Here is a 14,480-nt window from a genome sequence, read left to right as displayed (position 1 = left end):
GGAAGAAAATAGACATTAAGTAATATATATAAGGATAGTAAGTAAAAAAGAAGAGAAGTAGATGAGAGGGAGAGAATATATATGATATATGAGAAAAGGAAAGACAATTGGACAGGGGACGTTAGGCACATCAATGCACTTATGTACGCCCCTTACTGGCCTCTTAGGAACCTGGAGAGGTCAATCGTGGAGAGTCTAAGGGAGAAATGTTGGTGGAGGCAGGCAGGATTCCCTTGGGTACCATTCATTCATTCATTCATTTATTTATTCATTTATTCATTCATTCATTCATGTATTCATTTATTCATTTATTTATTTATTAGATTTGTATGCCGCCCCTCTCCGTAGACTTGGGGCGGCTAACAACAATAATAAAAACAGCATATAACAAATCTAATATTTAAAATAACTAAAAACCCTTATTAAAAACCAAATAAGGACACACACAAACATACCATGTATAAATTGTATAGGCCTGGGGGGAAAGGATATCTCAGTTCCCCCATGCCTGACGACAGAGGTGGGTTTTAAGGAGCTTACGAAAGGCGAGGAGGGTGGGGGCAATTCTGATCTCCGGGGGGGAGCTGGTTCCAGAGGGTCGGGGCCGCCACAGAGAAGGCTTTTCCCCTGGGTCCCACCAATCAACATTGTTTTGTCGACGGGACCCGGAGAAGGCCAACTCTGTGGGACCTAACTGGTTGCTGGGATTCGTGCGGCAGAAGGCGGTCCCAGAGATATTCTGGTCCGATGCCATGAAGGGCTTTATAGGTCATAACCAACACTTTGAATTGTGACCGGAAACTGATTGGCAACCAATGCAGACTGCGGAGTGTTAGTATAACATGGGCATATTTAGGGAAGCCCATGATTGCTCTCACAGCTGCGGTCTGCACGATCTGAAGTTTCCGAACACTCTTCAAAGGAATCCCCATGTAGTTGACATTACAGTAGTTGAACCTCGAGGTGATGAGAGCAGTGACTCCCGGTCCAGATAGGGCCGCAACTGGTGCACTAGGCGAACCAGGGCCAGCTGGGGGTCAAGGGAAAGGGAGAGTTTTGCCGTTTCAGCATGGCTCTTCTTATGTTCTTAAGAAGTACAGTGAATATTGCCATGACTTTTGCAAAAGGAGCGTTTCAATCAATCAATGCGACAAGTGATGAATCACTTTCTTTTCTGGAATTAATATAAAGTTAATAAATGATTTGTCATTAAGCACTTACCACTCCTGTAGAAATCTGACTCAGATGTTGTTTATTCTGTAGTGTTTATTCTTCCCTGCCTTCCACTACAATTTCCTTAATTTGGAATTCCAAGCTGGATTATAAAATCCTAGCGTTTCTATTGTTACTCATTCTGGGCATCCTGAAGATGTGCGGACCACCAGAATTGGAGGAAGCAGATGTGAAATCAGAGCTGCCAGTTCTTTAGCTTGTCTTGGCCTTCATAGGCATCTTCTCAAAAAACCTGAAATGTCGTAATGTATCAGCACAGTATATGTGCTGATGGGAGCAGTGTGGATTTTTTGCAATTGACAGATAGAAAATCTGGGCATTGACAAAATTTCCAAGTGCCATCTGAGATGTATGAATGTGGCACCCAGCACGCGGATAACCCCTGAGACCACCACAAGTGATTCTACCATAATCTATCAATTTTGATTTTGTCTGTCTGTCTGTCTGTCTATTTATCTATCTATCCATCCATCTATCTATTCCTCTATCTATCCCTCTATCTATCCATCTATCTATTTATTCATCCATCTATCTATTCCTCTATCTATCGCTCTATCTATCTATCCATCTATCTATCCATCCATCCATCTATCCATTCCTCTATCTATCCCTTTATCTATCCATCCATCCATCCATCTATCTATCTATCCATCTATCCATTCCTCTGTCTATCCCTCTATCCATCCATCCATCCATCTATCCATTCCTCTATCTATCCCTCTATCTATCTATCTATCTATCCATCCATCCATCCATCCATCCATCCATCCATCCATCTATCCATTCCTCTATCTATCCCTCTATCTATCTATCTATCTATCTATCTATCCATCCATCCATCCATCCATCCATCCATCTATCCATTCCTCTGTCTTTCCCTCTATCTATCCATCCACCCAACTATCCATTCCTCTATCTATCCCTCTTATCTATCTATCTATCTATCTATCTATCTATCTATCTATCTATCTATCTATCCATCCATCTATCCATTCCTCTATCTATCCCTCTATCCATCCATCCATCTAACTATCTATTATCTATCTATCTATCTATCTATCTATCTATCTATCTATCTATCTATCTATCCATCTGAAAAGTGTTCGGAAACTTCAGATCGTGCAGAACGCAGCCGCGAGAGCCATCGTGGGGCTTCCCAGATTCGCCCACGTTTCTACAACACTCCGTGGCCTGCATTGGCTGCCGATCAGTTTCCGGTCACAATTCAAAGTGTTGGTCATGATCTTTAAAGCCCTACATGGCATTGGACCAGAATACCTCCGGAACCGCCTACTACCGCGCGAATACCAGCGGCCGATAAGGTCCCACAGAGTTGGCCTTCTCCGGGTCCCGTCGACTAAACAATGTCGTCTGGCGGGCCCCAGGGGAAGAGCCTTCTCTGTGGCGGCCCCGGCCCTCTGGAATCAACTCCCCCCGGAGATTAGAACTGCTCCCACCCTCCTTGTCTTCCGTAAACTACTTAAGACCCATCTATACCGCCAGGCATGGGGGATTTGAGACACCTTTCCCCCAAGCTTATTATAATTTATGTTTGGTATGTATGTGCTGTTTGGTTTTTTAAATTGATAGGGTTTTTAGTTTTTTTCTTAATATTAGATTTGTGCCTGTACAATATTGTTTTATCGCTTGTTGTGAGCCGCCCCGAGTCTTCGGAGAGGGGCGGCATACAAATCTAATAAATTATTATTAATATTAATTATTATCTATTTATTTATTGGATTCATATGCCTCCCCTCTCTGAGGACTCGGGGTGGCTTACAACATATAAAAAACAACACAAAGCATCCTGAATTCAATTAAATTTAAAAAAAACTAACTACTGGTAATCTAAAAATTTAAATTTCATTAAAAACCTATCATTCCCTTCCAAGCGAACAAATATATTTCATTCATTGGCCAGGGGGCTAGAGTCTAATAGTCCCAAGCCTGGCAGCACAAGTGAGTCTTCAAACTCTTTCGGAAAGCGAGGAGGGTACATGCAGTCTGAATCTCTGAGGGAAGCTGATTCCAGAGGGCCGGGGCCCCCATAGAGAAGGCTCTTCCCCTGGGCCCCACCAAACAGCATTGTCTAGTTGACAGGACCTGGAGAAGGCCAGCTTTGTGGGCTCATACAGCAGGAGGCGGTTCCATAAATAGTCTGGTCCAATACCATGTAGGGCTTTCTTTCTTTCTTTCTTTCTTTCTTTCTTTCTTTCTTTCTTGATTTGATTTGATTTGATTTGATTTGTATGCCGCCCCTCTCCGTAGACTCGGGGCGGCTAACAACAATGATAAAAAAAACAACATGTAACAATCCAATTTAATAAAACAACTTAAAAACCCTTATTATAAAAACCAAACATACACACAAACATACCATACATAACTTGTAATGGCCTAGGGGAAGGAATATCCTAACTCCCCCATGCCTGGCGACAAAGGTGGGTCTTGAGTAATTTGCGAAAGACAAGTAGGGTGGGGGCCGTTCTAATCTCTGGGGGGAGTTGATTCCAGAGGGCCGGGGCCACCACAGAGAAGGCTCTTCCCCTGGGGCCCGCCAAATGACATTGTTTGGTCGATGGGACCCGGAGAAGGCCAACTCTGTGGGACCTTATCGGCCGCTGGGATTCGTGCGGTAAAAGGCGGTTCTGGATGTATTCTGGCCCAATGCCATGTAGGGCTTTAAAGGTCATTACCAACACTTTGAATTGCATCCGGAAACCAATCGGCAGCCAGTGCAGCCCACGGAGTGCTGGAGAAATATGGACTTGCCTTGGAAGGCCCATGACCTTTCGTGTGGTTGCATTTTCAGATCTTGATACTTGGTAATCTTCTCAAATTCTTTGTCTTCTGTTCTACTATCTCCTGGTATTGCCACCTCAATCCATGCTTTCTTCTTTTCCACCTCAGTTATATCTGGGTTATAATCCTACACTATTTTAACCTTCTCATTTTCAACTATCCGTTCCCACCAATTTTTCATTAATGGAACTTGACCTTGTTTACAGCTGTGTCAGCGAATCTGCTTGCGCAACCTTCATGCATAAATTAGGCATGTTGTGTGTTTCTTCTGCTTTTTTGCACAATCTGTACTTTGAATTATTTTTTAGTTCTGGCTTTGAGTGCATTTGTTTGGATAGCTTGGGTTTTCTAAATTACGTAAACTTTATTGGTTTTTTAAAACATTTTCATTAAAAACAATAACATAATTATACTTTTAGTAATTCTGCACTGATGCATGAAAAAAGAATAAGAATAAACCATCACATATCTATATTTCATCATGGTGCTTGCATTCAGGCGTTATTTCTTTAACATAATAATTAATATAGTTATACATTTCTGTTCTGTCGGGCTCTCTGGTAGACTCCTCCCGAAAATTCACAGCTACAAATTTCAGACACACACACGTTTGAAAAGTCAAAACAATGTTCTTTATAATGAAAATTCACTTAACTAAGCCCTCTTTTTGTATAGCAAAGAGCACTGGTCTCCAAACAACCTGGTAATTTGTACAAGTCCCTTATCAGTTCTGTGTTACTTAGCTTGCAGCTGTGAGGCAATTCACAGTCCTTCTTCTTTCACAAAGTGAAACACACTTTGCTCTGGTTTAGTTTCAAAGTGGGGGAAAATCAGCACACAAAAGGTCAAAGTCAGTAAAGCAGTCACGAAACACAAAGATCAGATAATCCTCCACAACAGCCCCATCCAACCACAGGTGGCCTCATTTTCTTTGATAATAATATCTCAGTTGTTGCTGCCTATGCATCGCTCTCCGCATGGGTGGCTGTATCATTAACTCTTGTTCTGAATCCAAGGAGGAGCTAGATAATTGATCTCCTTCTGAGCTGTATACCACACTCTCCTCCTCCCTGTCACTCATGTCTTCTTGGTCAGAGGAGCCTTCATCAGCAGATTCCACCGGGGGCAAAACAGGCCTGCAGCATGTGGATGTCTCCCCCACATCCACAGTCCTTGGGGCAGCTGGGCTAGAGCTAACCACAACACCACTGTTCCCCTGATTTCTTTGACTTCTTAGTTCCAATGTAAGTTTGTCCATCTCGGAGCAATCATAAATTTTATTTATTATCGCCTTTTCTGGAGGTATCTTGATATTTTTCCAAACTTGGGCAAAAGTAATCCTAGTAACCTTCACATGTTCGATTATACGTTCCCACCAATTTTTCATTAATGGCACATGAACAATGTTTACAGCTGTGTCAGCGAATCTTGCTTGTGCAATCTTCATGCATAAATTAAGCATGCCGTGTGTGGTTTTTTGCACAATCTGTACTTTGAATTATTTTTGAGTTCTGGCTTGGATTGCCTTTGTTTGGATAGCTTGTTCTTATGCAGCCAAAATCAAGCTATCCGTTTCTGTTTTTTAATGTTCCAGTTGTAAGCCAGATTTTATCTTGATCCATCATCCTTTCAATGTGTCTTTTTTTTTTTAGAAATTGATCATATGATGCATTTCTTTGCCAGCATTCTTTTTTGGTGCCTTTATTACATTATGTTGATATTTATTTTTCTTTCGCTGTAGATCAAGTTCCAATTTTTAACTTGCATCACTGCTTGGTCTTGGTTGTCCTTTACATAACCAGCCAACACTCGCTTCTATTCTTTGATACCTCGTTTGACTTGAAGTGAACCTCTTTCTCCATATTCTACGTATGAAGGTAGTCCTCAACTTATGACATGCTGCTATCAGCATGCTCAGGAAGCAAAATCTCACAAGGGGATGTGCACGAGAGATTTGGGCAATATATATTTTTTTTGCTTTGTTGCCACAAAGAAGAAGGAGTCAAACTATTTTCCAAAGCACCTGAGGGTAGAACAAGAAGCAATGGGTGGAAACTAATCAAGGAGAGAAGCAATTTTGAACTAAGGAGAAAATTCCTGACAGAGCGATTAACCAGTGGAACAGCTTGCCTCCAGAAGTTGTGAATGCTCCAACACTGGAAGTTTTTAGGATGTTAGATAACCATTTGTCTGAAGTAGTGTAGGGCTTCCTGCCTAAGCAGGGGGTTGGACTAGAAGACCTCCAAGGTCCCTTCCAACTCTGTTATTCTATTCTATTCTATTCTACTCTACGCTACTCTACTCTATATTTATTTATTTATTGAGTTTATATTTTATTTATTTTATTTATTGATTTTGTCCATTGCACAATGAGAGTTATATTGGGGATACATATAGTAAATTTATAATGAAGGTTATAGAGGATATACTCATGGTAAAGTATATCTAAGAAAGAACAGAAGAGAATAAATAGGAATAAAATATATCAGTGAAAGAATAAATATAGGAAAGAAGAATGGTATAGGAGATATAGGAGAGCAATAGGACAGGGGACGGAAGGCACTCTAGTGCACTTATGCACACCCCTTACTGACCTGTTAGGAATCTGGAGAGGTCAACCATGGATAGTCTAAGGGTAAAGTGTTGGGGGTTTGGGGTTTGGGGATGACACTACAGAGTCCGGCAATGAGTTCCACGCTTCGACAACTCGGTTACTGAAGTATTTTTTACAGTCAAGTTTGGAGCGGTTAATATTAAGTTTAAATCTGTTGTGAGCTCTTGTGTTGTTGTGGTTGAAGCTGAAGTAGTCGCCAACAGGCAGGACGTTGCAGCATATAATTTTGTGGGCAATACTTAGATCATGTTTAAGGCGTCTTAGTTCTAAGCTTTCTAGAGCCAGGGTTGAAACTCTAAAGGTATTCTGTTTTGAGTGGAGGAGTGAAAGGCTCTTCTAGTGAAGTATCTTTGAACATTTTCAAGGGTGTTAATGCCTGAGATATGACGCCCCTCTCCGAGGACTCGGGGCAGCTTACAACATAGAAACAATGTGAACATCCTAATCCAATTAACTTAAACGAATTAATCTAAAAACCCCAATAACATTAAAAATCAATCATTCGCATTCACACAACAAACATTCATTAGATATCCATCATTGGATGTTGGCGATGCTGTTTTTATCAACAGATGCATGAAAAAGTGCTGTTGAGTTTTGTGCAAATCAGTCCCTTAGATTTTGAAGTCATGATGTTCTGGACTCCATTTTCCTTCAGTCTCAGCTCTTTCTAACCAACAATCAGGTCCCTCATATTACCAACCTCGGAAGGATGGAAGGCTGGGTCAACCTTGAATTGGTCAGGATCCAACTCCTGGCAGCAAGCAATGTCTTAGCTTGCAATTCTACCTACCATGGCACAAACTCCATTTCTACATTTAATATTGTTTCCTGATTGCTTATTGACCCCTATGACAATCATTAAGTGTTGTAACTCATAATTCTTGACAAATGTATATTTTCCTTTATGTACACTGAGAGCACATGCACCAAAAGCAAAATTCCTTGTGGTCCAATCACACTTGGCCAATAAAGAATTCTATTCTATTCTAAACCTAATATTATTATTAAACTAAGAATAGCCTTAGCATGCATATTGTACAAAATTTAAATATGATCTCCAGTTTCATTAAGATGAAAAGTAGCTTAGCTTGTTTTTTCCACCCACTGATTTTTTTTGTACTTCTGTTAGGATTGGAAATAGATTTGATTTTAACACATGGATTTTAATATTTTTGTGACAGGTCTGCTTGTTTCTTTCTTCCTTAAAGTGCATTTTTAGGCTAGACCAAGGATTGTATGACACATTGTTAGTGCTGTAGGGTACCTCATTTGCACATCCATAACATTTTTGGTTTTAAACAATGTCATTGTTTAGGCATTTGCATTCTTCCTTTGTTTTCTTTCTCATCTTGCTGGATGAGACGTTCTTAAGAAGTTAGAATCTTTGGTGGCCTTATTTGTGAATTGCAGTCAGCTTAGTATGGCTAAATCCTTTCACGGGGATTTTTGTTTTACAATAATGGAAATACATTTCAGAAGGGAAAGGCGAAAGAGGAAAAGATTAAATCTTATTGTTGTTGGAACCTATGCAAATTGTCCAATTAAAAAGAGAAGAAAATCCCAGCATATTTAAAATGCAAATGGCATGCATTGCATGTTGTCATGGTTATTTATTTATTTTATTTATTTATTTATTCATTTGTCCAATACACAAATACATAGGAAGAAAAATAGACATGTAGTAATATATACAAGGGTAAAGTGAACTTAGAGGAGAGGATATATGAAAGAAAGAAAATATATATGATAAGTGAGAGAAAGACAATTGGACATGGGACGAAAGGCACACCAGTGCACTTATGTACACCCCTTACTGGCCTCTTAGGAACCTGGAGAGGTCAATCGTGGAGAGTCTAAGGGAGAAATGTTGGGGGTTAGGGGTTGACACAATTGAGTCCGGCAATGAGTTCCACGCTTCGATAACTCGATTGTTGAAATCATATTTTTTACAGTCAAGTTTGGAGCGGTTCGTATTAAGTTTGAATCTGTTGTGTGCTCTTTTGTTGTTGCTGTTGAAGCTGAAGTAGTCATAGACCGGTAGGATGTTGCAGCATATGATCTTGTGGACAATACTCAAATTGTGTTTTAGGCGCCGTAGTTCTAGGCTTTCTAGGCCCAGGATTGTTAGTCTATTTTCGTAGGATGTTCTGTTTCGAGTGGAGGAGTGAAGGGCTCTTCTGGTGAAATATCTTTGGACATTTTCAAGGGTGTTGATGTCTGAGATGTGGTATGGGTTCCAGACAGATGAGCAGTAGTCCAGGATGGGTCTAGCAAAAGTTTTGTAGGCTTTTGTGAGTAGAGTGAGATTTCCTGAGCAGAAGCTGCGTAGGATCAGGTTAACAACTCTAGAAGCTTTTTTGGCGATATTGTTGCAGTGGGCTTTATAGCACTTAGGTCATTCGATAATAGTATTCCAAGGTCTTTTACTGATTGTGGGTTGGCCGTGAGAGATTGTTTATTCAGTTCATATATGTGGTTTGGATTCTTTTTGCCAATGTGGAGGGTACAGCATTTGTTGGTTGATATTTGAAGTTGCCATGTGTTAGACCAGTCTGAGACAAAGTCCAGGTCTTTTTGGAGAGTGAGTGAGTTGTCAGTGGTGTTGAAAAGTTTCACATCATCAGCAAAAAGAACACAGTTGCTTTCGATATGGTCACAGAGGTCGTTGATGTAGAGAATGAAGAGAGTAGGACCTAGTACACTTCCTTGCAGAACGCCACTTATGACAGGGACGGGGACGGAGATGGCGCTTATATGCCCCTTTCTTCAGTTTTATTAACGTATTAGATGAAGGGGTGGAAGGTGTGCTTATCAAATTTGCAGTCGACACAAATTTATTTATTTTTATTTATTTATTAGATTTGTATGCCACTTCTCTCCGGAGACTCGGGGCGGCAAATCCAGTAGGGTAGTTAGAATCTTTAAAAAGCAGAAATAAAATCCTAACAAAATCTTAACCAATGAGCTGAAAACAGCAGAAGTCAATTTAAAACTCTACTTCTTTCTTTAAAAAAAAAGAAAGCAAAGGTGTAGGTATAAAACGGAGAAAGGAATCTTCTGAGTTGGTGGTGCTTGTAAAAAAAAAAGTTATTCCTATAACAGTTAATTATAAACTGCATATGAGTCAGCAATGTGAAATAACTGCAAAAATATGTTCAGATGCATGAATGGAAGTACAGGATAATTTAGAAATTATGGGAAATGACCGTGCCATTTTATTCTGGATTAGTGCGCAGTTTGGACATTGCAGTTCTGGACATCATATTTTAAGAAGAATTCAGAGATTTTGAAATAGGTTCAGAAAAGACAAAAGGTATCCTTAGGGAACTAGAAGAGAAATCTGCGAAGAGACTTTATAGAACTTTGAGGGTGATTAATTTAAAAAAGAAAAGGCTAAGTGCAGATATTTATTTTATTTATTAATTGAATTTATATGTCGCCACTCTGTGGGGACTCAGGGCAGCTTACAACAAGAACAATACAATACAAATCCTAAATCCAACTAATATAAAACCCACTTATCTAATCTAAAATCCCCATTATATTAAAAATCAATCACTTGAACAACATAGGGATAGAATCAAGATCACGTGAAGTGCTAATACCACTTTGTAAGGCCTTGGTAAGGCCACACTTGGAATACATGTACTGCATTCAGTTTTGGTCACCATGATGTAAAAAGGATGTTGAGACTCTAGAAAGAGTGCAAAGAAGAGCGACAAAGAGGATTAAGGGACTGGAGGCTAAAACATATGAAGAACGGTTGCAGGAACTGGGTATATCTAGTTTAATGAAAATAAGGACCAGGGGAGACACGACAGCAGTCTTCCAATATCTCAGGGGCTGCCACAAAAAAGGAGTCAGGCTATTCTCCAAAGCCCCTGAGGGTAGGACAAGAAGCCATGGGTGGAAATTAATCAAGGAGAGAAGCAACTTAGAACTAACGAGAAATTTCCTGACAGTTAGATCAAATTAATTCGTGGAACCTCTTGCCTCCAGAAGTTGTGAGTGCTCCAACACTGGAAGTTTTTAAGAAGATGTTAGATAATGGTTGTGGTTAGCTCTGGCCCAGCTCCTGCCCCAAGGAATGTGCAGGTGGATGTGGGGGAAACATCCACATGTCGCAGGCCTGTTTTGCTCCCGATGGAATCTGCCGACGAAGCCTCCTCTGACCAAGGAAGCGTGAGTGACAGGGAAGAGGGGAGTTTGGCAGACAGCCCAGGAGGAGATCAGTCATCTGTATCATCCCTGGATTCTGAACAAGAATTAATGACACATCCACGCATGTGTAGAGTGATACATAGGAGACAACAACTGAAGGATTATTACAAGAGAAAATGAGGCCGCCTGTGGTTGGGTGGGGCTGCTGTAATTAGTGCTACAGATAAAAGTGCAACCTGGTGTTTTAGCCTCATGGCAGTTTATCTGATTCATTGTTTTGTCAAGATCGTGGTTTTTGTGCTGTTCAAGATTGTGTGTGGACTCTCTGGACTTCAGAATTGAACTCAATTTCCCAGTTATTGGGTGAGCAATTGGATTGCATTTAACCTGTGCCTTGTGTGTACCAGAAAATCCCTTTGATATTTAAAAAGGGAGCTGTTTCTGTTTATAAAAACTTTTGGGTTTTCCTTTTATGGTGTGATGTGTGTCTTCCTGGACTAATTACCCTGTAATTACGGGCGGTTGAAACACGCCGGCAGAATAGATAACTATTTGTCTGAAGTAGTGTAGGGTCTCCTGCCGAAGCAGGGGGTTGGACTAGAAGACCTCCAAGGTCCCTTCCAACTGTGTTGTTATTGTTATTATCAATAGAGAGTTATTCCTGGAGGGGTCTGTAAAAAGGTAAATGATTTAGCTTTACTAGATAAATGGTCAAAGCAATGGAAACTGCAGTTTAATGTTTCCAAATGTAAAATAATGCACTTGGGGAAAAGGAATCCTCAATCTGAGTATTGCATTGGCAGTTCTGTGTTAGCAAAAACTTCAGAAGAGAAGGATTTAGGGGTAGTGATTTCTGACAGTCTCAAAATGGGTGAGCAGTGTGGTCGGGCAGTAGGAAAAGCAAGTAGGATGCTTGGCTGCATAGGTAGAGGTATAACAAGCAGGAAGAGGGAGATTGTGATCCCCTTATATAGAGCGCTGGTGAGACCACATTTGGAAGACTGTGTTCAGTTCTGGAGACCTCACCTACAAAAAGATATTGACAAAATTGAACGGGTCCAAAGACGGGCTACATGAATGGTGGAAGGTCTTAAGCATAAAACGTATCAGGAAAGACTTCATGAACTCAATCTGTATAGTCTGGAGCAGCGTTTCCCAACCGGTGTGCCGCGGCACAGTAGTGTGCCGCGAGACACGGTCAGGTGTGCCGTAGGAAGCTCCAGGTGGGCGGGGCACTGCCAGTGCCGGACCGCCAGTGCCTCCGACCTGGAGCTTCCACTCGCAGCCCGATGCAGCTGTTTCCGGCTGGGCCCCAAAGAAGGAAGGCGGGAAAAAGGAGGCAGGGGCGGGGAGGTCCGGCAGTAGGAGTAAAGGGAGCCGCGGCCGCCCCTGCCTCCCCACGGTGCCTCTGGCCAAACGCGCCCCTGGCTTCTCTGCCCTGCCCCATTGCCCGCCCGATCCGCCCACTCTCCTCCTCCTCCGCCGTCGCCTCCTGTCTTGGGGCGTGATCCGCCCCCTCTCCTTCGCTGCCGGAGAGAGAATGGAAGGCGCCGTTGTCTTCGCCTCCGCCCGCCGGCTCCCCTCGCCCTCCCAGACGTCCCCAGCGCCCGGCCATGCGCCGCCTCCCGTTAGCCCAGCCGACATTCCCTGCTGCCGTTTTCTCTTCATGGCGCAAAGCCACACAGTCCCGGACTCCCGGATCGCTCGCTTCTCCGGTCAGCAAAGCCATCTGCCCAGGAAAGCGCCGCGCCGCGCTTGCTGGCCGGAAAAGCGAGCGATCCGGGAGTCCGGGACTGTGTGGCTTTGCGCCATGAAGAGAAAACGGCAGCAGGGAAAGGTCAGCCGGGCTAACGGGAGGCGGCGCGTGGCCGGGCGCTGGGAACGTCTGGGAGGGCGAGGAGGCTGATGGCTGCTGTTGCCTCTTAGCTGCAGAGCCGGCGGGCGGAGGCGAAGACAACGGCGCCCTCCATTCTCTCTCCAGCTCTCTCTCTCTCTTTCTTTTTCTCTCTGTTGCCGGCATGGTGAACGAGAGAGAAAGAGAGAGAGAGAAAACGGAGGGGAGAGAGAATGAGAGAGAAAGAAAGCAAGAGAAAGAGAGGGAAAGAAAGCAAGAGAGAGAAAGAGAGGGGGGAAGGAGGGAGAGGGAAAGACATGGAGGGAGAGGAGGGAGAGAGAAAGAGCAAAAAAGAGGAAGAAAGAAAGAGGGATGGAGAGAGAGAAAGAAGGGAAGGAAGAGAGAGAAAGAGGGAGGGAGAAATAGAGTGAAATGGAGGAAGAGATTTTTTTTTGTCCAAACTTTTCTTTAGCCCCGCCCCCGCCCCCCCTTCAGTGTTCCCCAGAATTTTGAAAATATTAATAATGTGCCGCGGCTCAAAAAAGGTTGGGAAACACTGGTCTGGAGGACAGAAGGAAAAGGGGGGACATGATCGAAACATTTAAATATGTTCAAGGGTTAAATAAGGTTCAAGAGGGAAGTGTTTTTAATAGGAAAGTGAACACAAGGACAAGGGGACACAATCTGAAGTTAGTTGGGGGAAAGATCAAAAGCAACGTGAGAAAATATTATTTCACTGAAAGAGTAGTAGATACTTGGAACAAACTTCCAGCAGACGTGGTTGGTAAATCCACAGTAACTGAATTTAAACATGCCTGGGATAAACATATCTCCACTGTAAGATAAAATACAGGAAATAGTGTAAGGGCAGACTAGATGGACCATGAGGTCTTTTTCTGCCGTCAGTCTTCTATGTTTCTATGATCTGGCGCATCACCCAAATGCTGAGCAGTAAAGCTCTTTATAGACTAACCACAACCCTATCAATTACACTGTGTTGCATTTATCTACTTTTCACATTGCAGCATCTATCTATCTTGTGGCTGCCCAGCCTATAGCCCCGTTTTTTGATGGGATTGGCTGGAGGAAAGATACAGGTGCAACCCCCCTTTCTCCCCAGGTTTAATTCCATTCTTGCCCACTGAGACAAGAAGCAGTGCAGTTGGTGCACCAGCTTTCCAGAGCGATGGCCCACCTTGAACAAAAGCAGACAGCCGAGAGCCCTAAAAATGCCACTGAAGTCACAAGGGATAAGTTGATGCCATCAAGGCCTCAGCCAAACGGACGGTCCAGCCGATGCGGTCCATGTGAGTGAGCTTACAATGAAGGTTTGAGATTCAGAAAAACCTCTCCATATTCTTAGACTTCTTTCCTTTCTAACTCTGCTGACTTTGTGACTCCAGGGGATGTATAGCAAAACAACATTAAAATATCCTTTATTGAGGGCATCGTTCTATTAAATTTGTATTTGTATTTATTAGATTTGTATGCCGCCCCTCTCCAAAGACTCGGGGCGGCTAGCAACAATATAAAAAGACAATGTAAACAAATCTAATATTAAAAACAATCTAAAAAACCCCAATTTAAAGAACCACTCATATATACAAGCATACCATGTATAAATTCTATACATAGTATGCTTGTATGTATGTGGGATTTATTTTTTGAAATATACTTTATTGATTTTTCCATAAAAAGACATACAAACTCACAAACATTTAAACACATAGTAGGGGTTACAATTACCCCTCTCTTCTTGAAGTCAATTTTTAATACAGAAAAAAGGATAAATTCTTAAGTCTTTAACTCAACATAGTATTCTAAGTGAAAAGA

General features: G+C 42.1%; 1 protein-coding gene across 2 annotated transcripts in view; it reads left to right on the top strand.

Moving 5' to 3' along the window:
* Positions 1-14,480, top strand: part of TMEM150C (transmembrane protein 150C) — a 49,522-nt gene that overhangs the window by 11,452 nt on the left and 23,590 nt on the right. Inside the window, exon 3 of one of the 2 annotated variants that reach the window (XM_070756970.1) lies at positions 13,768-13,954. The exons of the other annotated variant lie outside the window; for it this stretch is intronic. Within the exon in view, the coding sequence (XP_070613071.1) occupies positions 13,834-13,954 (121 nt within the window). The 5' untranslated portion in view covers positions 13,768-13,833. The remainder of the gene's footprint in view (positions 1-13,767; positions 13,955-14,480) is intronic. 2 annotated transcript variants of the gene reach the window in all.

This window comes from Erythrolamprus reginae, chromosome 7, assembly GCF_031021105.1.
Source record: "Erythrolamprus reginae isolate rEryReg1 chromosome 7, rEryReg1.hap1, whole genome shotgun sequence".
Lineage (NCBI taxonomy): Eukaryota > Metazoa > Chordata > Lepidosauria > Squamata > Dipsadidae > Erythrolamprus > Erythrolamprus reginae.
This window is presented reverse-complemented; position numbering and strand designations above follow the sequence as displayed.